The 25,409-nt window shown below is 52.7% G+C and overlaps 1 protein-coding gene across 10 annotated transcripts in view; it reads left to right on the forward strand.

Annotated features, from left to right (window-relative positions):
- HIP1R (huntingtin interacting protein 1 related) overlaps positions 1-25,409 on the forward strand; it is a 69,841-nt gene that overhangs the window by 34,841 nt on the left and 9,591 nt on the right. For 6 of the 10 annotated variants that reach the window (XR_011542447.1, XR_011542446.1, XR_011542445.1 and 3 more), the window contains 7 exons: positions 19,912-19,975; positions 20,517-20,659; positions 20,996-21,052; positions 22,238-22,318; positions 22,693-22,769; positions 23,055-23,116; positions 25,239-25,379. Coding sequence is in view for 5 of the 10 variants with exons in the window: in XM_070629165.1 (XP_070485266.1) it covers positions 19,912-19,975; positions 20,517-20,659; positions 20,996-21,052; positions 22,238-22,318; positions 22,693-22,769; positions 23,055-23,116; positions 25,239-25,379 (625 nt within the window). In the remaining 5 variants the exon portion in view is untranslated. Of the gene's footprint in view, positions 1-447; positions 542-1,241; positions 1,995-5,976; positions 6,193-19,911; positions 19,976-20,516; positions 20,660-20,995; positions 21,053-22,237; positions 22,319-22,692; positions 22,770-23,054; positions 23,117-25,238; positions 25,380-25,409 lie in introns of those variants that run through there. The other 4 variants (XR_011542449.1, XR_011542448.1, XM_070629166.1 and 1 more) reach the window with 3 other exon arrangements.

Here is a 25,409-nt window from a genome sequence, read left to right on the forward strand (position 1 = left end):
CTTCTTCTCTTCTTTTTTAAATATCTCCCCCAAACTTAACAATGCTAACTAAGCCCTCAGTAGGCACTTTAATGAATTATAACACTTAGACTTGTTGATTCTTCTGATGACTGTTGCTTCATTAAGGGCTCACCACATCGTCTATGTTGGGCTGACAAAGAGCCGCTTATATTTGGGCATTAGCTGATTGCCAGAGTTTAGCAATGACACATATGGTAAAGCAAACAGCATTCCTACGATGCCATGAGGGACAGAGGGCCCCACACAGGAGTAGGAAATCCCTACCTCTTTGTTGGACGGATGGATGGTAGTTGATGAAATTACTTCCTTCTATTCCATTAATTCCCAAAGGTCTTTTAAAGGCAATTCTGCTATGTTTGTGTATTGTCTTCTTAAGTATTTTCTAGTTTTCCTTTCCTGGGTACTGATTTGGGATTTGTTTTGTAGAATTTAGAAGTCTCAGAAGAGTCAGCTCAAAAAAATACCTTTCTCAGTAATTAGAGAAAACAAAAGTCAACTCCAGTCTTTGTTGTGATCGTGGGTAAGTCACCTTTGCTTGTCTCACCTGTGTCTCAGTTGGCATTTAATAAGTAACTTGGGAACATTGATAATGTGGAGTCAAGGCCATGCATTTGGACGCCCTGTAATCCTTTCTCTTGTGCTTGACCTATTTATACATACCTTCTAAATTTAATCAGAGGAAAATGGCAGTTACTTGTAAGAGAAATGCAGATCAAAAAGTTCTTGTTCTCAGTACCCAGATTTTTAACCTAAGGAAATGAATACGTACAGCTTTCAAAATCGGAATCTAAATGAACATTTCAGCATTTCATCTGAATGTCTGTCTGGAAAGAAGTCTTTTCCTGGGGGTTTCAAGTTTTATAAAAAGGTTTATTGACCCAGTAACCACTTTCTTGATTTGTGTTTTCTTCTATCAAACCTTCATTTCATATGCAAAGGCTCTTTAGAATCCAGTTACGAAGTATAATCATGTCAGTTGTTTTCAGTGTAAGCGCAAGAGCAGAAAACCGTGGGAGCAGTGAGCTTAAGAAGCCCTCTCCCTTGATCCCTCTCTCCTGTTCTCGCCCTTTGCTGGGAAGTTTTCATATTTAGAATATCTGGCACGGCCGTGTGTTGATGAAGATCAGGATGTGTAGTTAATGTCTGAGAGCCCGGAGCCTAGAGCACGCCGGGCAGCCCTCATCGATTTTGATTCTATTAACTGCGTTTCCTTCCTGTAGAAGCCGATTTCTCATCTATGTGGAAGGCAGGAAGCAGACATCAATACCTGGGACTTCACCTTTGAAAACAAAAAGAGGATTGTAATCCTTTGTGAGCAACATTTAATACCAAAGGGGAGCAGAAACTGAAAGTGAATTTTTAAACATCTATATTTTGTTTTTCAAATTACCCATTTTCTTATGTAAGAAATATTTTTCATGTGCAAGAAATTAGCCCTTATTGTATATTGTTTGTATACGACGGTTAAATACTAGAAAAGCTCTTTAATCAAAATAGAGAAGCCTGCATATAAAATGCTATTTTAACTATCTGATTTTTTTAAAGCTATGCATACATTTAAATTACAACTAGTGGTTTATCAGAGTCAGCTCCAAATATATGAGAAAAAGTATTCTCTTCTCTTGTGGTTTTAGCTCTGGACTTTGCTGTGTAAATAGACATGAAATGATATAATATAAAATATTTTTAACTGGAATTAGCTCCTCGGTTACTGACAGTCGCGGTCCTTCTGTCCCAAAGCTGAGCAGAGCCCAATGTTGTCGGGGTCTGTAGTCCCGTCTACTCAAACAAACAAAACCTTGCTGGCAGATCAAGTCTTATATGTATTTTTTTTTTATCATTAAAGACTAAAGCACTTATGTTTTAACTTGTAAAGTAATTTAATTTTTTGAAGAATATACTATGTGCCTCTCTGTCCCTTCTAAGAGAATTGATCAGCTTCAGTCAATAAAAAATATTTTTAATAATAAAAAGTAATTTTCTTTGGTTTCTGTTTATTATACAGTGGTTAAATAGGAAAGTTAGTTGCTTGAAAACGAACCTGGCGAGTTAATTTCCTCAGGAATGGGAGTGTATTTTTTTAAGCATTGCAGATAATCAAAGTTCTATTGTGCTGTATAAATGCCGCTTTGTTAAAAGGTTTCAGTGCTGCTTCAGAGATGATTTTCATGAGAGTGGAGGAGCCACCCCATTTAGCCTTTTTAATTAGGGTGCTGAAAAGAGAAATTGGGTGAGGTTTGGCTATGTTCTTTCTAAATGCTTCCTTTCTCCCTCAGCCTACGCTGGTTTGTACAGAGCAAGTCTGAGGAAGGTATAGCTGATTCTCAACTATCCCCTCCAAATTGGAAACCTAAAATGTCCCTGGACAGGCTGACTTCCAGTCTGAGAAACAAAATATTAAATTTTCTCCTTCTCTTTTTTTTTTTTTGAGGAATATTAGCCCTGAGCTAACATCTGCCGCCAATACTCCTCTTTTTGCTGAGGAAGACTGGCCCTGAGCTAACATCTGTGCCCTTCTTCTACTTTCTGTGTGGGATGCCTGCCATAGCATGGCTTGATAAGCGGTGCCATGTTCGCACCTGGGATCCGAAGCAGCGAACCCTGGGGCTGCTGAAGCAGAACTTGTGCACTTAACCACTGCGCCACCAGGCCAGCCCCTCTCCTTATCCTTCTGATAGGTTCATGGCAACATGTCAATTTGCCTGGTGAAAGGAGAACACTGATCAGGTCTAAGTAGGAAAATTTGGGAAACTAAAGGATTTGAAAAAAGTCAGACATTATTTTGTGGCTTAGTATATTTTAACTCATAGGGTTATAGTATCTACAGTACCTGTTCTTACCCCAACACATTATTGTGAATTATAACATGTGGAATTAAAAAATGGGAAATCTTCATATTATCAATTTGTCTATCTCAACCTAAGTTATTTAAATGTGTGAGCAATTTCTGTTACAGAGAGGCAGCCTCAGTGTGTTTGAAATAGTTGCAAGATAAAACTAGATTTTAGCGTGTATATTTTGTCATCAGCATTCTTTCATCTTAAGAGGAGGCAACTAAATTATACTGTAATTTGCCTGCCAGAAATTCTCAGCCATCAGAAGAGACTGATATAAGGGTATTTTTAGAATTTGTGAATAGATCTTTTAAACAGAAATAGAAATAGCCCAAAAGAAAGAAATTCTGAATCAAGATAATAAACACTAACAGCAGTTTTACCTAAAAAGTGCCAGTAGAATGCGTGGAACTGAGAGGCCCTGGGGTAGGGCTGGTTCATTTCAGGAACGTGGCTGAGGATCGAAACCTGTGTCTGCTCTGACTAATTGATCCTGGAGTTTTTCTCGGTGGCCTTGACCTGAGATTTTCCTTCCCTGGAGTTCTGTAGTGTCGTTAATGTGATTGTTTCGAAGTAATGTACCTTTGCTTCTCTTGAGCCATTTGGCGACGATTTTGTTAGGGTCCATTTCAGGAAAGTTCATCATTCTCAGTCTTAAACAGAATAATCTTAACCACTTCCTACGTGATAGAAAACAGTGACTAAGATCAGATTAAGAAACCAGACACATTAATCAGGACCACAGCTGACAAGGGAGGTTAAAACCAGGATGGTTTTTGAGAGGAGTTTGTCAAACGAAGAGGGCGTATGAATCAGTCCCATAAAGGATGATTTCTGGGTTCTCAGCCAAATGCGAGCTCAGGAGATCTAAACAGAAAAGAACAAAATAATTTGAGTACACAGTAAGTACTGCTTTGCTGGCCACTGGAGGCACAAAGTGAGCAAAGCAGACTCAATCCTTGTTTACAGTCTAGTGGAAGAGATAGACCTTAATCAAATAATCACAAAGAGGTCATAGAAAACTGGTAAGTGCTATGAAATAATGCTTTGAGCTAGGGGCCTAGGTGGAGGGTTCTGGGAAGGCTTCCCTGAGGAAGTGACGTCTGAACTAAGCTAAAAAAGGAGTAGATGCTAACTGGCAAACAGGAGGAGGAAGAGCATTCCAGACAATGGTAACAGCATGTGCAAAGGCCCTGAGGTGGGAAGGAGTATGACATATTTTCAAACCTAATGGACTAGGATGGCGCAAGATGAAGCTGGACAGAGAAGCTGGGGCTAGATCATACACATGTGTTAATGAGGCACTGGGGATTGCAGCACCATCATTTTAGTAAGCCCAATGATGTAAATGCTACTGTTTGTCTTCTTGGGTTTTCCTTGAAACAAAGTCTAATTTGTATCCCAAACACTTTGCCTTTGTAATAGTCTGGGGGAAGCATTAAACAACCCTGGAGATACACCAAACTGGCACCTTGATTCTAATGACATGAGAATCTCAGCCAACCAGGGATGGAGCCAGTACTAGAACCAGGTGTCCTGTCTGAGATGTTCTGAGAGATGAACCTAGACAAACTAAGAGTGGGGAAGCTTGTATCCTTGTGTCCCCAGGAATGCTCTTTCATAAAACTGAGCCATATGGTGAAGTGTACCAAATTATGGGGAGTTGTTTACTCACTTTCAGCCCTTCATTTCACGGGCGTTTATTGAACATTGCTGATGCACCAGGCACCCTGCTAGGCACTGAGTGTATGAAACTGAGTAAGACAGAGTGGTCCTTGACCTCTGGTAGCTGAAAACCTTGCTTACAAGCAGATAAGTTACAAGTCACTAGAGATGTTTTAGCCAAGTGCTCTGGGATCCCAACACATGTTGAGCACAGTGTCTGGCACAGAAATAACTCTATTCTTAAGAAGAGTGGTAGTTGGTTGCTAATGTTAAGTCACTGTGGCAGACATCACAGATCCAGAGGGGTTGCTGCCTCGATTAAAAGAAGATACTGTGTTAAGTGTGAAGATGACAGGAAAACTGCTTTTGTTCAAGTCGAAAGAGGAGTCTGAGAAACAGCTGGTACGGAGCCAGCAAACTCCTTTACTGTGGACTTTGACCACAGCTATTGACCAGGGTGCTGAGGATTAAATATGAAATAATACATGTAAAGGGTTTAGCCCAGTGTCTAGCAAACAATAAGCATTCAATAAATATTAGCTATTGTTATTCTGGTAAAGAAGCTTTTCAGTGATTGGAATTACAGAAAGCATGGTTAATTTCTCTAGAGTGAGAGGAGAGCTCTGTCAAATACATCTTTCCAGTACCCAGCATCAGCTCTGGACCCAGGCAGCCAGGAATCCGTGAGGTTACAGAAAGGGTCCGGAGACAATGTTCAGGGTTATGTAGGCATCACCTTCCCTCTTGGTTCCTGTATTGGGCGATTTCACACCTATATTCTGAGAGGAAAGCTGAGGATAGCAGAAACAAAATAACCATTTGAGAGCACACACTTGGGAGAACTGTGATTTTTTTACTTCAGTCTTGTTTGTGCCCAATAATTTAAAAAGCAAACCAATAATAATGGTTTTAAAAGTCTCACACCACCTCCTGCGGCATCTTTCCGATGCACTTCGATGGCCCAGCACTGTGTTTTGTTCAGATCTGTCTGCAGGCTGTCCCAGCCCTGCCTCCCGGTCCCCTTACTCTGGCAAGGCGTCTGCATGCTGGAGCCTGCAGTCTCTGAAATTTCATCCCACAGCCCCGCACTGATAACAACTGCAGTTACGTTAGAGATGCACAAAGAGAGGACAGCTTAATTGTATGCATTTTTGACACATAAGTCAATATAAGACTAAAAAGGAAAAGTGAAAAAGGCTAGTTGTGCTTCCATTGGTCAGATTCACTTAGGCCAAGTTTTCTCCAATTAACCAGATCCTGGCCTGGTGTAGACAGGACTTAGTGTCCGGGGTGGAGGGTGTGTCGGGAGGAAGGGAATTGGCCCGCGCCCGGAGTTCTGAGGAAGGAGGAAGCACGGGTGTTTTCGCTCGGCCTTGAGAGGGGAGGGTGGAGGTGTGGAGGGGGCGCTGGCTTGCGGCTCGCCTGGCGGGAGGCGGGGCGGGGGCGGGGCGAGGGGCGGGGCCGGGCTCCTCCCCCGGCGGGCGCCGTGCGGGCCTCGCGGTGCCTAGGCTCGGGCGCCGGCGGTGACGCGCTCAGTCGCGCGGAGCCGGGCCGGGAGCGCGGGCGGCGGGCCGGCAGGATGAACAGCATCAAGAACGTGCCGGCGCGGGTGCTGAGCCGCAGGCCGGGCCACAGCCTGGAGGCCGAGCGCGAGCAGTTCGACAAGACCCAGGCGAGCGGCGGGGCCGCGGGCGGGCGGGCGGGCGGGAGGGAGGGAGGGAGGGCGGGCGGCGCCCTCTCCCCGGCCCCTCGCGCGCGTCCCTCAGGGCCCGGCCTGCCCGCCTCCGAGCGCCCAGGGCTGGGGCCGCCCGCGCCGCCTCGCTCCCCGGCCTCCGCCGCCCGGTCGCCCCGCGCGCAGGTGGACCGGAAGCGCGCGCCGGAGCCCGGCCGAGGTGGCGGGGGAGCGAGGTGGCGGCGACCGAGATGCGGCCCGGGGAGCGAGGTGGTGGGCGACCGAGATGCGGCCCGGGGAGCGAGGCGGCGGGACCCAGGTGGCCGGGGAGCGAGGTGGCGGGGGACCCAGGTGGAGCGGGGCCGAGACGCGGAGGCGCCCGGCGGGGTCGGGGTGCGTCCTGCCGGCGCGGGCCGACGGTTTCTCTGCCCTGGCGGTGCTGCCCTCCCCGGCTCCTGCAGACGGGCTCCTGCCACCTGCTTCCACGCCTTATAAAAATGCCCCCACCTCAGGGAGGCAGTGCATTTCCTTGAAGGAAACTCCCTGTTTCCTTTTCTCCTGAGCTGTTTTCCAGGGCCGCACAATATCTCATTATCTACTTGGCGAAAAGTTGCACGTATGCAGCCAGACTTGTTTGCCGGTGCGCTGGCCCACATATATAAATAGGTTCACACCCCCTTATTAAATTCCAGCGCCTGACAGATAGAAACTTCCTCGGGCTCCCTTCCCGCACTTCCCACGCGCCGGCATCTCCTCCAGAGCATGGCCTATCCTGAGAAGGCTGTTTTAAAAATTAAACAATGGTGTGTATTTCTACATGTGCTCCTGCTGAGACCCCACCATGCAGGTGTCGCTGTGTTTCTGCTTTTCTGTTCCTTTTTATTTTACCAACACTGGGGTGTTCTTATGCCCCGGGGAGGGGAGAGCAGACTTGCTCATTTGCCAGAATAAGTCAACCAAGACTGAAATAGCAGAAAACTTTTACTTTAGAAATCAAACAAGCCAAAAGGACCCCACCCACCTCTGTCTGAAGCAGGATGATGACATTTGTGGCTGCCTTTAGCAAGTTCCTTCCCACCTCTCCCTGCAGAGAGCCGTGACGTCTGCAGTTGCTTTCAAATCAAGTTAGCACATGCAGCCTGCAACAGCTTTCGTTTTGAAATAAGAAAAACTCAGGGAGACCTTCTCACCTTTGTGCTTGTAATTAACAATGAAAATGATAGTAAAACCTTGAGACATCAAGGCTATGTGAAAGCCAAGCGCTGGAACCAACCTGGCCGCAAAGTATTAATTTATCCTTGTGATCATCATCATCATCTGGCCTACGGTGTATTTTCAGCCCGGACAGCCCATCGTGAAAACAAATGTGGCATTTAATTTAAAGTTATTAATGCATAATTAATTGTGCCAGGAACTTGCGGAAGGAATGGGGAGAAAAATTTAATTGGCAGAGAGAATCTGGGTGTTGTCACAAGCTTTATTTATTCACTGAGTTTTAGATTTTCTCCATGCTTTTGAGGATAAAGAGGTCTGATTGTTTCGTAGAGGAGGTGGAATTTAAAGGGCCAACTTCATTGATCTTAAGTTATAAATCAAGGGCAACCTTCTTTAATGTCAAAGAGAACTCTGATTATAGGTCTACACATTTTAGTGGGTGGCTTGGTAAACTAGAAGGTATTTTGTTTTGGTTTTGCCATTGGGTTTTTCTCAGCGTCTGAGAGGGTCACTTATAATGAATAACTTTCTAATGGGTGAATCTCATAGGATTTACCCATTCCAGGGCCCTTTTCTCTGGAAAGGTAGAGTTTGGGTTCAGTGTCTGAGTTTGCTTGTCGTCAGAGTGACTTATTGAGGGATGTAGGAATAAGGTTTTGTGCATGGTTAATATTTAATTAGATCGCTCCCAGAAATATCTAGTGAGCCGCCAGCCAGGCCCCGTTGGTGGAAAGGACCTGGAGAGCTGAGGTTGCTGCTTGCATGTCTCCCTGTGGACAGAAAATAGCATGCCCCGTCCATGGGCCCACCTTCCCTGTGGAATACGCTGCCTCTGTCTCCACGTTGACCACAGTGCCCCGTGTCCCAGAGGAGCACTTTGGCTTGCTTAGAATTTAAGTCACCGTTCTGCCAGCCTCGCCTTTCCTCTTGGGCTCCTGAGCCAGGAGGAGGAAAATGCTTCCATATTAGCTTTCTTGACAAGCCACGCCCTGTTTTGCAAAGGTCCCTTCCCCACCCAGTCAGGAGTGTTCAGGGAGGATAGCTGGTCCTTGTGATTGTTGTATGGTGAGAGAGAGAGTGTGTGTGTGTGTGTGTGTGTGTGTGTGTGTGTGTGTGTGTGTAATCCCAGGGGGAATGTCTAGAAAGCTGCTCAGTTCTTCCCCATGACTTTAGTCCTTTGGTGATAAAACCCTTTTCAAAATGGAGGTGATAGGATTGGCTTTTTGTTGGTGTTGCAGTATTCTGAATACAGAATGCTATAGAGTACAGTATGCCTGCATTCTGAACCTGAAAATTGCCTGTACCATTAAAAGATGGTGTGATGTCATGGAAAGTGCTTGTAGGCAGGTAGATCTGAGTGCTCGCCTGTGTCCCTGGGCAAGTTGCTTAAGTCCTGAATTTGTTTCCTCATCTGTAAAAATAGAGATAATTCAGTCTACCTCCTACGGCTGTCTTAAGGTGTAGATACGGTGAGGAAGGCTGAATAACAGCCTCTCAAAGATTTATGTGTCCTGATGCCTGGAACCTGTGAATATGTTCTAGTCCTTGGTAAGAAAATGTTAATCAGCTGACCTTAAAATAGGGGGCGTAGCCTGGGTTATCCAGATGGGCCCAATGGAATCCCAGGGCCTTTAATGAGGAAGAGAGAGGTGGAAGGAGTCAGAGTGATGCCATATGAGGTATGAGGAGGACTCCACCGGCCATTGCTGGCTTCGAAGAGGGAGGAAGGGGCTGCCAGCTGAGGAACATGGGCATCTTCTAGAATCCAAAAAAGGCAGGCAATAAATTCTTCCATAGAGCCTGTAGAAAGAAACAGCCCTGCCGGCACCTTGATTTTAGCTCCATAAGACTCATCTTGGACTTCCGACTTCCAGAACTGTAAGATGATAAATTTGTGCTTTTAATCCACTGAGTTTGTGGTGATTTGTTATAGCAGTGATAGGCAACTAACGCATACAGAATGCAAACACGTAGTAGAGTGCTGTGCGCATAGTCAGGCAGCTGTCTTTCTCCCTCCTTCCCCACCCCAAAAAATGCTTTAAAATTTGAGAACTATTTCAGACCGTCCACCAGAGAGGAGACCCGTCTTTGAGGCCTATCGTGGTGAGGACTCAGCAGATAGGGGTCTTAGAAATGCTCAACTCAGCCTTGCTTCTTCCTTATCTAAGAGCCCCTTTGCTTCTCTGGGCCTCAGTTTCCCCTGCAGGATATGGAAATAGAGCCCCAAAGCTTCCTTCCTCTCAGGTCAGGACGAGAGAGAGGGGCCATGCTGCTCAGTGAGCCAAGCCCCAGGGTGGGCGTTAGATACAGGCATAGCGGTGAGACTACCCAGGAGCTGGGGGTTTCCACTGGGGGTGGAACTGTGGAGGGGGGCCAGCCGGCAGACAACAGTTCACGGGTTCAATGTTCCGGGTCAGTGACACGTGCCCCTCCTGCGCCTCAGCAGCCTCTCTGGAACTGCAGACTGGTAAAGATTAACATTTATTGACACGGACTTCACAGCCCCGGCTCGTGTTATAACAGCACTGTCCAATAGAAACAGAATATGAGCCATGTGTATAATTTTTAGATTATTGAGCTACATGAAGACAGCAGAGACAGGCGAAATTCATTTTAGTTGTGTATTTTCTTTAGCCCCGTGTATCCAGAATATAACCAGTTCAACATGGAATCACTATAAAAATTATGAGTGGGATATTTTACATTCTTTTCCTCCTAAGTCGTCAAAATCCATTGTGTGTTGGACACTCAGCACATCTCACTCTGGGCTCTCACATTTCAGTTGCTCAGTAGCCACTGTGGCCAGAGGCTACCATATTGGACGGCATGGTGTTAGAATCACGTGGGGAGGTTTTTAAAAATGTCAGTGCCTAGGTTCTGGAGATTCAGAGTGGTTTGTTCTGAATTGGGGCCCTAGGCATTGGTCTATTTTTTTTTTAAACTTCCCCGACCAGGAATTCTTTGGAACCCTCTTGTTAAAGGCAGACCACAGGACACAAAGAGGTGTTTGGGAACTTAACTCAAGTTTCTGGTTTGCGGTGTTCTTCAGGACTCCCATTTTTTGCACACGTTGGTCCCTCTGCCCTGACTTCCTTCCGCCTTGTACCCATCCCCTCCTCCCTGGAGTCTCCTCTGATGAGCAGGTGGACTTACACACCCCCAGCTTTATGTCTTCATTATTCCTTACAAACACTCTAAGTCACTAACCACTTTCTGGGCCTCCTTTAAATGTTCACCTGAAAAAACTTCCTCTGGCCTCCGAGTTTGGGGAGAAATCTAAATCATGTGGTAGACAGCCAGAACACCCCCCACCTCTGTCCCACCACTGTCATGGGGGCCACTGTCAGGACCCTGGGGGCAGGGGTGGGTCTGTCTTCTCTTCCTCAGGTCCCCACATACCAGGTACAGACTGGTTGAATAGCTGAAGAACAGAGGTGAGCCAAGGCTCCTTCCTGAGAAGGAGAGAGAACCAGGCTCCCAACCAGCCTAGGGCATTGCCCCCAAAGCCGAACAGGAGCCAGTCCAGGAGCACTTACCTCCCCCGCCCAGGCCTGAGCCAGCTGGAGTGGGTTGTGGGTAGTGAGCTGTGCCCTTCCTGCCACGTATGCTGCTGTTTCATGCCAACATGCCCTCCACCTGGTTCTGCCACATCAGCCTGCTTGGCGATGCTCAGACAGGCAGCTGACTTCCTGACTCCCAGGCTGCCGGAATCCCCTCGGCTCCCTGGGTATCTGGTGACCTCTTGGTCCAGGGTAGGGATGGGGCTGCTAGTCCTCCCCTCCCCCTTCCCGCCTTTGGTGTGTGTTTGCCCCCATGACAGTTCATGAGGACCATTTACTGTGTGTCTTTTGGCTTGTTCCTGGTGCTTTGGGGTGTGCTACAGGAAGATAAAGATCATTCTTGTTCCCTCCCAGAGTTTTCATTTCAGCGAAGGAGGTGGGAGAGGTGGGAGATGGACAGGTGTGCTGTGGCAGAGTAGTTGAGAGCAAGACTCTGCCTTGGTCTCCTCACCTGCCAAATGGAGATGGTAATAGTAGTACCCATGTCATGGGGTGATTGTGAGTATTTACAGGACTTCATAGTGCCTGGTGCAGAGTAAATGCTGTTACATTGCGTACAGAGAAGCAGGTGGGACAGAAAAAAATAGCAATCCTGTCCCTCTTGGGTTCTGGGCCCCTAGTTTAGCCAACTATGAATGAAGAGAGGAGTGAGGGCAGTTTGGAAGAGAAGCAGATCTACAGCCAGGGTTGGGCGGACACAGGAAGGTGGGGAACAGCCCGTTCCTGGAGGAGTGAGCCTGCAGGTGCTCACGTTGCAGACTGGCCGGCCCCTTCTCCAGGACAGCAGGCCTCTGCTTCCAGGTGACGTTGTCCTCTGGGAAGATACTCCAGGGGGAAGCCCCAGGGAGGCTGGCCAGCATCTGACTCCTTTGGCAGAAATGCCCGCTCTTCTGACATTGCCCCCAGGCCAGCATCCCAGGCTGGACAGGCTGGGGCCGTTTGTGACTGAAACCCGACTGGGCACTTGATTCCAGCATCTCGATGTGGAAACTCTCTGGAGTCAAATCCAGGCCTGCTTGGCTGAGGGACAGGGAAACCCAGCCAGCTAACCTGAGACGCCCGGCCCGAAGAACGGAGCCACTTTGGCCAACCAGCTGTGTTGTCGGCGATGCCCTTCCTCTTCACCTGATTTCAGGGTGGACTCAAATGTCACCTTCTTTGTGAAGCCATCAGCTGCTTTCCTCCTGCCCAAGCCTTGCTACGCGTCCCCAGTTCTCATGTGTTATTCGCACTGTCTCCCCATCTCCACGATATACTGTGGCTGAACCGGCAGAAGTGGACGGATGCAAGGTTGGGCATGTGTTTAGGTCCCGGGTCATGGGAGGAGGGTTTGCACTGCCTGCCCTCTGAGCCCCCTAAGTACTAGGCCCCTGAACTCCAAGATCCTCAGGCTGGGACAGTGTTGGCTCCTCTTGTGTCCTAGCACCCAGGAGTGCCTGGCTCAGGGAACACACTCAGTGTGCGTGCGCCGAATGAATGGATGATGCCAGCGGGGATGGGCGAGTCTCCCTTCTTTGAGTGTCCCTTCTTTAGTACCATTGCTTAGCGAGGCCTGAAAGGCCCACAGCACCCACTGCAGTGAAGGATGAGCCATGGAGAAAAGTTTAATTGAGGCGGGATTGTTTTTTCTCTTGCTGAAATAAACACAGTCCTCAAACTGCAGTAGGTTCGCCTGCCAGGAAATGTCTCAGCTCCTGGCTTGTGGGACAAACAGGTCTGTGGAGTGATGTCACCAGGGCCCAGGGAAGGAAACCTCCTGGGCTGGCTCCCTGTTGATTCTGGAGGCACGACTTAGGGCGTTGTCCTCCTCTTCCTCATGTGTCACCTGCAGAGCGCAGGGGAGAGGTGGCAGTGGGCTGGGCTGCCCCCTCTGGACTGGGTCCTGGTGAGAGGGAGGACCCTTCCCTGGGCTTACACCTGTCCTCTGGAGGGGTAGGTGGCCCCAGCGCCACCTCCAGTTTCATAAGTTGGAATGATTGAGAGGCCTGGCCAGGGCGGGACTGGGGGACGTGAATGAAGAGAGAGGAGGTTGAGTCGGTAGGACCAGCCTTGCTCTGCTGACTTCTCGTCTGCTGAAATCACCGGGCTGCAGACCTCGGCCCCAGAGCTCCTCACCGCTTTGCATGCGACCACATCCTAGCCGCCGCCTCAGCTACAGAAATCCTGTGTTTGCTTCACCAGTGGCTTTGAGGTGGCAGACGTGTCTGAATGAGATCGCTCTGTCCTTCAAACAGCTCTCTGGAAACGCTAAAGCAGAATGACCCACCTCTGCCAGCCCCTGTGCCGGCTCTTTGAAGGATGCTTTTGTCCCTGCTGACCGCTGCCGTTCACGTCATGATAACGTTACAAGGAGCCTTAAGTCTGATTCATCTCAGGGTTGATTTTAAAAACAGAAATTGTTTTATAGTTGCCTTTACTGTTTAACTCTAGTGGTTAAATTATTAGCTGGAGAAAGAGACACTCACTGCCTTGAATTTAACCAGTACTTAGATTTGAAAGAGCTTTTGTTCATTCAAGTGTTCACTTTCATTCATCCAATAAAGATTTATTGATGCCAGGCACGGGTCTGGGGCCTGGAGATACAGCAGGGAGTGAGACCGACGGATTCCTCAGGCTGTGTACATCTGTTCGGGGGCTGGAGGTAGAAACAGAATAAATGGTAAACAAGATGGTTTCCAATAATAAATGTCCCGGGTGAAATTAAACGGGAAGATGCTGCCCGTGTGGAGGGAGGGCCTGCTGTAGATAGGGTGTTTGGGGAAGACGCCCCCAGGAGGATGCGTTTGAGCTCAGAGCTGGGTGAGGGACGTGGGACCTGGCTTCTCTTTGAGGAACAGAAGGAAGTACATGTGGCTAGAACCTAGTGAGATGTTTCATACAAGCTTTGTGTGTGTTTGCATTTTAGAAGACCTGAGAATTTTTTATTCCTGCTTCTCAGATGGGAAAGCTCTGGTCTGGAAAGGGGAAGTTTCTAAAGCAGAGGCTCCCCAGTGAGTCCGGGCCCAGGGGACCAGGGTCTGAGGGCTGGGGTGCTGCGGCCGGCAGCTGTGGAAGTAGGCAAGGAAACCTGTTTTGTCCCCAGACCCGTGGGCTGCCAGACGCAAGGGCTTCTGGAGAATGGGTCTCCCCGAGTCCGTGTTCCTCTGCTGTGCAGGTCTCCCCAGGGACTTCAGGATGTCAGATCTCACAGAACAGCCAGGGCTGCGGCCCCTGCGGTCCCTCAGCTCTGACCCCTCACCCAGGGCTCTGGGTGCCGGCGACGGTGTTCTGACATTGGCACGCATTGGGCTGAGGAGCTGTGGCCCCGTGAGAGGCTTACACTCTTGCTCAGTCCTCAGTGATTGTCCCCTCCCTTCTGCTTCCCTGACTTTGTGGGTCTTCCTAAACTTCCTGGGAACCCCTTTGCCCAGCTTGAAGCCCCACAGCCAATGGGGCTTCCCGGCTCGGTCATCTGGCTTCCTCAGTGTCCATGCCCCAAGGCTCTGCTTCTGTCTCGAGCCTCTTGGGGGTATCACCTGTGGTGGCTCTAGCCCTGGCTTGGCTGGCTGCCTCCCCCAGCTCTCTTCTCTCTAGATCTCCGCTGAGATGCTTCCTGGTGTGTGTCCCTACGAGGGGCCATCCAGGGACGAATGGCGGCTCTATCTGACCTGGTCCTGGGATTGTCTCCTCAGGCTTGACTCCCAGGGCCTCTCCTGGATTGGGTTCTTATTAGACAGACTAGGACAAGATTGTTCCTGGAAGCAGGCAGGTGTGTCTTGAGGGCCCAGGCTCTCTTGGACCCGATGGGGCCCCTGTTAGAGGCCTTCCCAGATGTCCCCGCCCTGGCCTCAGGTCAGAAGCTGCCCGGGACAGAGCCACAGTGAGCCGAGATGAAGGCTGGGGCCCAGAGTCAGATGCTCTCTCCACAGGAATGAGGGGTCAGTGGAGGAGCCCCAGGAGCTGCTCAGTGCCTCCCCACTGATGTTATTACCCTGCTCTGAACATATTCCCCAATCCAGAATCTGCATCCTGGCTTGGAGTCGGGCCAGGTCCTGCCTGAGCGGAAGTGGGCCCCTGGGGAGCTGGGTTCCTGTGGTGGGACAAAGAAGGATGTCTGTGTTGATGCACTGCTCCCTCAGCCCAGCCTCTCTTCCCCGAAGACCACGAGGTGGCAGAGAGGACAGTCCCCAGAGCCGAGCAGCCTGGCTTCCAGTCCTGCCAGCCACCCTGGGCAGTTGCTTGACCTGCTGTGCTGCAGATTCCTGGTGCGGGTTGATGGGGGAGGATTGTGTGAGGGTCGAGTCACTACAGTAAAGTGCTTAGAATAGCACCTGGCAGGGCTTAAGCACTCGTCAAAATGTCATTATTATGACCTTGGGCAGGCGATTAAGCTCCTTAAGTCTCGCTTTCTTCATCCGCCTGCTTCCAGGGTTACTTAGGAGATTAAATGAGATAATACCAGTGAATTGCTCAGCACGGTGCCTGGCACATGGCTGAACTCGATAAAAATCATTTTATTATTAGGTTATCGAGATCAGTTTGCTGGTCTGGTGGCATGAAGTGCACCTTTTACAAACTTCCCAGTGCTGTGGATTTCAACGTTGTCTCTAGAGCATGCTGGAACCTTCCCATCCCTTGGCCTGTGGCCACCCCTAGTGTTGTCCTCACCTCTGCCCTTCAGAAGGTGAGGCCCCTCACTCTTCCAGCACTGGGTGGAACAAGGCGCAGACTCTTGGAGAGTTCCAGGGGAGGTGGCTCCCCAGAGCCTGGGGTGTGGACTTGTTGGATTTTTCCAGCACAGAAGGAGCAGCGGTGGTCTGAATGCCCATGAAACTGTTTGATCCCCACCCTCACGGGTCTAAGGAGCGTCTTTGCCTGCCCTCTGCTGTCTTTGCAGACCCTCCTGCTCACTCCCCCAAAGTCCCCCTGGGCATTTCTGGGGATCTCACAACAGCTGTGGAACCCACCGTTTTGCTCTTGCCCTGCTTCCTCTGTTCAGACGTGGGGAGAGCCGCTCGCTGCCCCCACCCCTGAGCACTCAGAGGTGGAATGGGAACGGCTCCCCTTCCTCGCCCGCAGGACCCTTCTCTCCAGCTCCGGGTTTTCTACCCTGACACTGAGGCCCCTAATCAATCCATTCCACTCAAAGCTTGTGTCTCCCTGGAAGGTTTCTCTCCATGGCAATTGATCCCACCAGCTGTGAGGGATTAAATTCGCTGGGGGTGGTTCTGGCCCGGGTGGCTGTACCAGGGCAGAAGAAAGCCTTTTTTCAGGCCCGCAGACTAGAGAGAACCCACACGATGGTCCTGGATTTCCCTCTGGCTCCCCCTTACCCTGCAGTTTTCCCACAGTCACCCCTTGGGGTGGCATGAGGATGCCATGCTGTGTAGACAGAACCAAGTGTCACTGGCAGATCTGCCTTGAGACTGGGCTATGTCAAAATCTCCTGGCATAGATTCCAGTGCTGAGGGGAAGAACCCTAATGTTCTCCCCACCTCTGCAGCCTACTCAGGACAGGCGGGGGGAGGTGGACGGGCGCCCCCAGGCCTGACGTCCCCTCCTGGGACGAGGCTTGGCTGCTGCGCCTGGCAGGAAAAGTGAGGCCCTGTGAAGTGTCCACAGACTCCCTCTGTGTGAGCACTGTGCCTCCTTGTGAGGCTTCCCGACCCACACATCTGCCGCCCTGCACACAACGGGGCCGTGTTCCCGCTGGGGAGGACCCTGTTCCTGTAGCCAGCGTGGGGAGTGGGCGGCACTGGGGGCCGGGGGGTGGAGGCCTGACACCCTGACAGACTGTGCCCTGTACCCAAGTCACCACATCCCGCTGGGTCCCCGGAGCCTCCCTCCCTGCTTCTGAAAATCTTCCCTGTGCCGGGCTCTGTTTAGGGATGAGGGTACAGCAGCGACCAGAGAGGCAGAACCGCTTCGCTTGTGGCGCTGACATCTGGTGCGGTGGGGAGAGATGGATAATAGTCAAATAAGGAAAACATTGTTCTCAGGGGTGCTGAGTACACAGAGAAGCATAAATCAGGCGGGATTTAAATAGGGTGGCAGCAGGAAGGTGACAGGTGAGCAGAGACCCAAAGGTCGGGGGAGCCTGGCACTCTTTCTGGGGTCCAGTGTCCCGCCATGAGAGGGGCCTGGTGTACGTTTGTACCAATGATGAAGTAAAAGCCTGTGCCTAGTGACCCGTGGGGAAGACTGGGAAGTGGAAGTACCTAACCTTGCCCCCAGCTAAGCAGTGCCGTGGCTGCCCTCCTCCCTGCTCCAGGAAAGGCAGCCCTCCCCCTGGGCCCCAGCCAGCCCATTCCTCTAGGGTGTGTCTGCTTCTGCTCTCCAGCTGCAGGCCCTGGGAGGAGAAAGGGGGAGGCCTCCAGGAGGGAGAGGAGTTAATACGCAGCCCCTTCCTGGGGTGTGCTCTGGACGTGGGGAGGAGAAAGCACTTGCTGTGACTGTGGTTGCATCTCTGCGTCCACAGCTGCCTCCTGGCCTGCTCTGCATGTGTAGCTTCTGCTCTGCTTTGCTCTTCCTTGGATTCTGGAACCAGGTGGCAGTCGTCAGAAGAGGCAGCTCAGGTGACAAGGCAGCTGGGGATGGGGTTACACACCCCCAGAAACAGGACACTCCTGGCTTACAAGCTGGCAACTGCTTGCTACTGGGGGAGGCACGGCCCCACCCCATTGCCCTGTGCACTGCCATGCATGCCTGTCTCTTCCCAGCTCTGCGCCGGCACGGGAAGGAGGTGCCTGGGGAGCTGTAGAGCAGACTTACTAAGGACGCCAAGTGTGGAGTCAGCCAGCCCTGGCTTTGCCCTTAGTAGCTGTACAGACGAGATGCCTAACCCCTCTGTGCATCAGTATTCTCATCAGAATTTTGGGCTCATGACCACTTCCCAGGCTTCTTGGTGGGAGGCATGTTGCCTGTGCCTGGCGCAGGGTAAGCACCCAGTAAATGGCGGTTGTTGATCATCATCACCACCACTATTGTGGACAGAGTTCTGCTGGGTGGGGTGTGATTTTCATGTGGGACAGGGAGTGGCCCGTGTCAGGGCACAGTTCCTCTCACGGTGGCTGCTCAGTGATGCTTGTTGAGCAAAGGCAGGCGCCAAGGCTGTGCTGGCAAAGGATTGGCAAACAGAACAGATCGCCAGGGGAGCCTTCCGTGTCTGGCTTGCTGAGGCTTTGAGAATAAGAGGAGCCAGAGCCTGTCTGGGTTTCTCTTAGGGCCCTGGTTCAGGGAGGCAGGGAGCTGCTCTCCCAGCTTGTCCCTGATCCCAGGAGAGTGGCCCCTGAGGGGCCCAGGGTGGTGTGTGGCTGCGGCCCCAGGACTCTCCACACCCCACGAACCGGGCCACAATGGGCACTGTGTGTGAAAGGAGGTCAGCCTGCCTTGTGGAGTAGGGGGGAGGGAACCAGGCCTCCTGCTTCCAGCCCCATCCACTCCTAGGTCTGTGTGTTTGATCAGAAAGGACCGCCTATACTCCCGTGGGCTGCTTTTCTTACGGAGGAAACCTCACAGCCTGCCCAGTAGGCGAAGGTCGGTTCCCAATAGACTGTAAATGAGTGAAATCACCTCCTTGCCGGGCAGGGGCAGCTATTACTGCTCAGATGCCAGAGTGGAGAGTGCAGTGGCCTCTAAGATAAAAAGGAAGTGCCAGCGCTGCCCCTCAAGGCTCCCCCTGCCGTGTCCCCGCTCCTATGAGGACTGCTGGGGCCTGTGCTCCTGTCCCAGTCACACCATGCAAGTGCGTCCTGATGACGAGGCGGCGACCTGCGGGCTCAGGTCCTGGCTACAGGGTGACCACGCAGCCCCTGGAGTCCTTGCTCTGCCCAGGGCAGGTCCTTGGAGGGCGTGGGGGAAGCTCAGTGTGGGCCCTGGCTAAGGACCTGAGGGAGACTTGGGAGAATCAGCTGGCCTGGAGAGGTGTCTGCATTTGTCGAGTGTCCTGTCCCTTCCTCCAATGGCACAGGAAGCTCTTCTCAGCCCACAAACACTGATGTCCCTAGCTCGGTGCTGGATGGGTGGAGAGGCTTCTAAGACCTGCCCCCAGGTGGAGAAATAAATCATATCCACAAGTAAACCCAGGACTGGCAATAATTCCAGGGTGAGTGGGGTGGAGGGTGACAGTAAGTGCTGTGAGCCTTTGGTGAGGGAGCAGTCACGTCCAGGAAGCCTTCTTGGAAGAGGAGGCATTGAGCTAAGGTAGAGGAGACAGGACTCCAGCAGATGGAAATGGGAGAGGCCCTTCTCCAAGGGTGAGATTGCTGCTTGCTCAGGGCCCAAGTGACAGCAGCAGGTGTGCTAAGTGGACCCCCCACTTCCTGCCACTCCTGCAGGGCCACAGTTGCCATCTGCATTGGTGGGGATGGGAGCTGAGTCAGGACTTGGGCCCACCCAGGAGAGGTTGCCTGCGTGGCAGACAGGCGACGGGAGCTGGGCTCATCCTGGTTTTCCACATAGTGGCTGTGTGGGCCTTGTCAGCTTGCATCATTTCTTGGGCCTTGCCCCACAGTAAGTGGGGATGACGCACAGCTCTTTAAGGTGGGCCGTGAGGGCTCAGGTCCCAGAGGAGGGACGGAATGGAGGAGGCCAGGTTGTGCCGTGACTGGCCGCTCCCCTGGGGCCCAGAGGGCCTCACCTCCTGGGGACAGCTAAACGCATGTAGGTTTCAGACCAGAGGTAGTCTCCTGCAGCCACAGCCAGCCTCCTCCTTATTCCCCAGACCCTGGAGGCTCTCGGTGGCTTTGTGGCTTCGGGTGTTAGCTGTAGTTTGAGCCGCACATATCGAGTGAAAGAAAAGTCTTCAGACGTCTGGTTTGCTTAGGTTGAGAGAATTTCTCTACACTCGCCTTGAAGTGGAGAATCCATCCTGTCTGCCTGTTGCCCTTTCCCCCTGTGAGGTGTTCTCCCCCAGGGAAGCCTGCCCAGCGGGTGTGTGAACTCCCCCTCCTCTGTTCCTTCACAGGCCATCAGCATCAGCAAAGCCATCAACACCCAGGAGGCCCCCGTGAAGGAGAAGCATGCCCGGCGTATCCTTCCCTGCCTCCAAACGGCCCTCCATGTCTCTGGGCTCCTGGGGGCAGGCGGGGAGGCTGGGAGGCTCTGAGGAGGACCTGGGCCTCCCCGGCATGGCCTCTGAACGTGGATTTGGTGGGAGTGAGTTATGGGGGCAGTGTGGCTCTGCAGATGGCCACCAGCGCTTTGTGAAGTCTGCCCTCACTGAGGAGGGAGGCCCATGTCCTCGTGTGGCCTTGGACCAGCTGGGCCTCCCGTCTTGCTCAGCTCCTCAGACTCTGAATCCCATCTCAGGAGCACCATCCATGGTCTTAGTCTGTTGGGCCCAGTTGAATTCGTGGGGCATGATGTTGCCCTGTTTCATGCCCTTCGCTAAAGACCATAGCTCTCGGTGAACTGTGGAAGACACAGAGGGAGAAGGATGTGGGGAGAAGGCGCTCAGTGGCTATGGGGTGAGGGCTGGCCTCCCATGCGTGTCTCTGCAGTCACTGAGTGGCCTCTGACCTTCCCCACGCCTGAGTCTCTGCTTCCTGCACTTGGCCTTGACCCTGGTAGGCATCATACTGGGCACTCACCACGAGAAGGGGGCCTTCACCTTCTGGTCCTATGCTATCGGTCTGCCACTTCCCAGCAGCTCCATCCTCAGCTGGAAGTTCTGCCATGTCCTCCACAAGGTCCTTCGAGACGGGCACCCCAATGTAAGTAGCTGTTCACCGGTCCCGGGAGAAGCAAATCTGTTCCAGCCACCTTGTGCTTCCCAGGGCAGTGGGAGGCCTGGGAGCCTGGGTCCTCCATCTGCTGCTGCCTGAGCAGGCCAGTGCCCCAGGGAGGCAGAGCAGCATCCCTTTGAAATGAGACTGTCCCTGCGTCTGTCTGCCTCAGCTCGGGGCTGGCCCACCCTGCCTGATGCCTTCCACCCCATGCCTCCCCGCCCTCGGCGTGCCAGCTAGCGTGGGGAATAAATGTGTCGGGACTCTGCTCGCAAGCTTCTGGATCCCTCACCCTTCTCCCTTGTCTCCCCTTCCGTGCTGCAGGTGCTGCACGACTGCCAGCGCTATCGGAGCAACATTCGGGAGATTGGAGATCTGTGGGTAGGTGCGGCCTGAGCACCCTACAGACGGGCACCGTCCAGAAAGTCTAGCTACAGACCTGCTAGGCATTTGTGTCCCCCAGCGCACGGGGCTGAGCAAATGGGAGCATCCTGTGACGGGTGTCTTTCTCCTTTCTCTCAGAGCAGAAGTTAGTGATGTTCTTTGGGGCTACAGTGGAGGGAGATGAGCATCAGTAAGTGAAGTTGCAGCCTTGCTTCTAGGGCCCAGTACAGGAGGTTCCAAACGCAGAGCTCACGGGCCCTCCGGCTCCAAAAGTCACCAGCCTTCAGTCCCTGTGGGTTGGGAAATGTGGCAACACCCAACCCCAAGTCCAGGCATCTCACAGTGGTGCTTAGAGCCCAGGTGAAGGCTGCAGACTCCTGGGCCCCTCAGACCAGCTGCTTTAGAATCTCGGGATTGGAAGTCTGCATTTTCAGAGGGCTCCCCAGAAGATTCTTACCCACAGTAAAGGTGGAACCCCAGAGCCTGTGTTCTAGAGCCCCTCCCAGACCCTCAGGAATTGGAGGTATCCTCTAGGTGGAAAGAGGGCCTCAGGCCTTATTTGTCTGCTAAAACTGCTGGGGCCGACTGGCTGGGCAGGAACAGGGCGGCCTCTGGGAACTGACCTGGCCTGCAGAAGGCGGCGCATGACCCAGAACTGCTGTGTTTTTCGCATGCCCTTTGAAGTGAGGAAAACAGTGCCGTGGTGCCATTTGCAGATGCAGGCCCAGCTGGCATGGCCACAGGAGACGTGGTGTTTGGAGGTGACAGAGGAGGCAGCTGGGAGGATGTGTACACACGCCTGTTGGAATGTGCCTCCCTGACTGCCACCAGCATTTTAATAAAGTATCCCAATCAGAGTTGGCCTGTTGCCCTGGACAAAGTGCTCTTGTCACAAGAGTTTCCTTGGCAAGAATGACAAGGAGGAAGGTTGAAAAAGAGCTATAGACTAGGAGGGAGATTGGAGGGGGCCCTTAGGAATGAAGAGGTAGCCGCCTCTGGCGAGTTGAGCAATATTTGTTGGTGAAGAAGTGACTGAGTGGGTGGGTGAAGGAATGATGTTCAGCTTGTGGCCTCGCATCTTCCCGCCTCGGCTTCCTTGTCTGCCCTGAACGTGCCTGGGTCCTGTAGGATAGCTGGGCGTGTTCACGGGCAGCCGCCTTACCCTGGGCTCCTTCTCCACAGGGGCATCTGCATGACCGATACGGACAACTGGTGAACGTTTACACCAAACTCTTGCTGACCAAAATCTCCTTCCACCTCAAGGTAGTTTCCCCGGGAGAGCCGTGGGGCTGCAGGGACCCTGGGCTCTTCCCTCTGTCACGCTGTAGGACAGAGAGGAGCACAGGATCTGTTCTGTCCCAACCTTGGCTCAAGGAGAACAAGGGATGCCAAGGCGTCAGGAGAGTCACAACACCTCGAGGCCTTTCCCTGGGATGTTGGGGGTGGTCTCAGCCTTGCCCTAGGCTCCCAGCAGCCTCTCTGGTCCCTCCCAGCCCCTCCTCAGCCAGCACCCAGGGCAGTTGGTGGCTTCACAGGCTGGGGGCATCTCTGGCCTCTTCCCCTCCCTCAAAAGCTAGAACCAGTTCTGGGCCAGGGCCAACATGGGCTGCACTTGAGTGGGGGTGTCCTCTCTGCAGCACCCCCAGTTTCCTGCGGGCCTGGAGGTGACAGACGAGGTGTTGGAAAAGGCAGCTGGGACGGACGTCAACAATATGTGAGTCCCTCAGGATGGTGGAGTGGCCTGGCCCAGGCTCCCTTCTCCTCCCTCAGTCTCCCTGTTTGTTCCTAAAGTCTTCCACACCCAGGTGCTCACGTGGGGCTGGTGCTGTCGGTGACTCTCGGGGGCTGAAGGTCATGTTCCCAGGAGATGAGGCCAGAGTTAAAGGGATGGGGTTCTTTGGAGTCAGGCATTTTTGGCTGAAGGATTGTTGTCCTGTGCAAGGGCGTGCCGATGAACTGTGCTCCCATCTCATCACTCCCCTCCTCCTTTCCCCTGTAGCTTCCAGCTCACCGTGGAGATGTTCGATTACATGGACTGTGAGCTGAAGCTTTCTGAATCAGGTGAGCCGAACGAGCAGATCCAGGTCCTGAGTGCGATTCCTCAGGACCCAGGGTTGGGGTGGCTGTTAGCCATACTGACTTCCCAGTCTTGAATGCCCACCCCCTGGGAGTCCATGTCCCTGCCAGGAATAGGAAACAGGGCCTCCAGGTGCCCCCAAAGCATGGGCGAGACGCCTGCCTACCCCTGCAGGATGCCAGGCCCCGGTGGTGTGTGCAGGGCATGGTCTTGCCGGGCCTTCCACTGACTGAACCCACTCTGTTGGCCCCAAGGCAGGGAGAGTGCAGGGCAGGGGCCGCTGGGAGCCGCCTCTTCAGGGCCCTGACCTGAGCTGGTTTGGGTCCTCTTGCCCATTTTCTGCTGTAAAAGGCCTCTGAGTCATGTTGGACTTCCCAACCGGGAACTAGCAGCCGTTGGACAGGAAATCTCAGAGGGCTCCCCCTCCCGGGGCCACAGAGGTGATTATTTTGGGTGGCAGCTTCAGAACAATTTGTGGGTGACTCAGCGCTCTCCACAAGACGGCGAAAAGTAAATGCCTTTTAAGGGAAAATCAGGAGTTGGAAAGGTGGGTCTGGGCAGCCTCCTGGTGTTCCCGGGTCTGGCCTCCCAGGCTGGGCGAGTCCAGCGGGCAGCTCGGACCTAAACTCTCTGTGCCCTGGAAGGCCTGCCCAGGACCCGGCCTGGGGAGCCAAGGGCAGGTGTCCAGGGCCATGGCTGTGGGTTCTGTGTCCTCGCAGAGATGTGCCAGGCGGAGCCAAGTACTACTGTCCCCACCCCGTGCTGCTCTCAGCCTGGGGACGACTGGGCCGAGTGTGGGGAGGCAGTGGTCCCCAGGAGGGAGGGTGGAGAAAACCACAGGCAGGCGCCCCACTCCTGGGAACACTGACGTCTCGCTGAAGCACAGAGAAGGGGCACACAGGTTGTCCCACGTGCCAGCATCTCCCTGGAGAAACGGTGCAAGGGGTTTCCCACCGCTGGGTTTTAACAGCCAAAAAAAGGGAAACACCATCAGTGCCCCCTAGTGGAGAAATGGCTGCAGCACACTGTGCACTTGGGGTAGGAAGTGGAGAGAGATGCATCTGTATCTGCTCTGACAGGGGAAGAGCTAGAAAACGTTCTGCAGAGCGAAATAAAGCCCATTGCAGAACAATATTTACCCACGTGTTTAAAACTCAGCAGTACTCTGTGATTTAATTTTTTGTAAGGAAAATGTACTTAACATTTAGCTAAAAAGTAATTTTTTAAAAGGTGAGGGACAGCTTAGCTCTTTCCTTCTTGTCCCTTCCTTCCTGGGGATTCTCATGTCACCGTGGAGGTTTGCAAATGGTCCCACCCCAGGCCAGGTAAGAGTAGGACCCCAGGGCTTGGAGCCCACTGTTCTGGAACTGTGTGCTGGTGTCTGTCCCGTGCGGGTGCCCTGGCGGCTCCCCTACCCTGGCATGCTGCCTGCTCATGGTCATTTCTCTCTCTGCCCCAGAGAAGAGGCCACCTGGGGAGGCAGCCTCATGTTTGTCCCTGTCCCCCCTGCTCGGTCAGTCTGATGAAAGGCTTGATTGTCAGGGGCAGGGAGATTGACCCCAGGTGCAAGTAGGGTCTTAGGGTCCTTTGGGATTTGCAAAGCTGAGTCCTGACCCTGCTGTGGTGTGACTGACCAAGCCAGGGCCTGTCCCCATGTCTGTAAAGGAGGCATTTGGGCTCCCCAGCCTTAGGCTCCCTAAGATGGAGAGTGAGCTTGAGGCCCACAGGTACAGGACTGTCTAAGTCACCCTTGTCTGGGGCCCACCACATGGAGGGTCTGGAAACCCTGGCCGAGGTGAGCTGGATTTCATTTGCCCTGACCTCGCTGTCACCTAGTTCACAGGAGCACTGGACCTCCGTCTGGGGCAGCCACAGCACATGGGTTCCCATTCTAGCAGTTGGAGCATGTTGGGGGACCCAGGATAGAGTCCCACTGCCCAGCTGGGAGCAGTAAAGCCTGTTACTACCCAGTAGTAAAGCTGCCCCATCTTCAGACCCACCTCCCAGGGTTGCTGTGATGGTGCCATTCGCATCATGGCTGTCACCAACGCTGGTACCTGTGGGGTCCCGCACTCATGCTCCTTCTCCCGCCTCTCTTTTGTGCAGTTTTTCGGCAGCTCAACACAGCCATCGCTGTGTCTCAGATGTCCTCAGGCCAGTGCCGCCTGGCCCCCCTCATCCAGGTCATCCAGGACTGCAGCCACCTCTACCACTACACAGTCAAGCTCCTGTTCAAGCTGCACTCCTGTGAGTCCCCCAGCCCTCCTGCTGCCAGCC

This window comes from Equus przewalskii, chromosome 7 (genome assembly GCF_037783145.1).
Source record: "Equus przewalskii isolate Varuska chromosome 7, EquPr2, whole genome shotgun sequence".
Classification (NCBI taxonomy): Eukaryota; Metazoa; Chordata; class Mammalia; order Perissodactyla; family Equidae; genus Equus; species Equus przewalskii.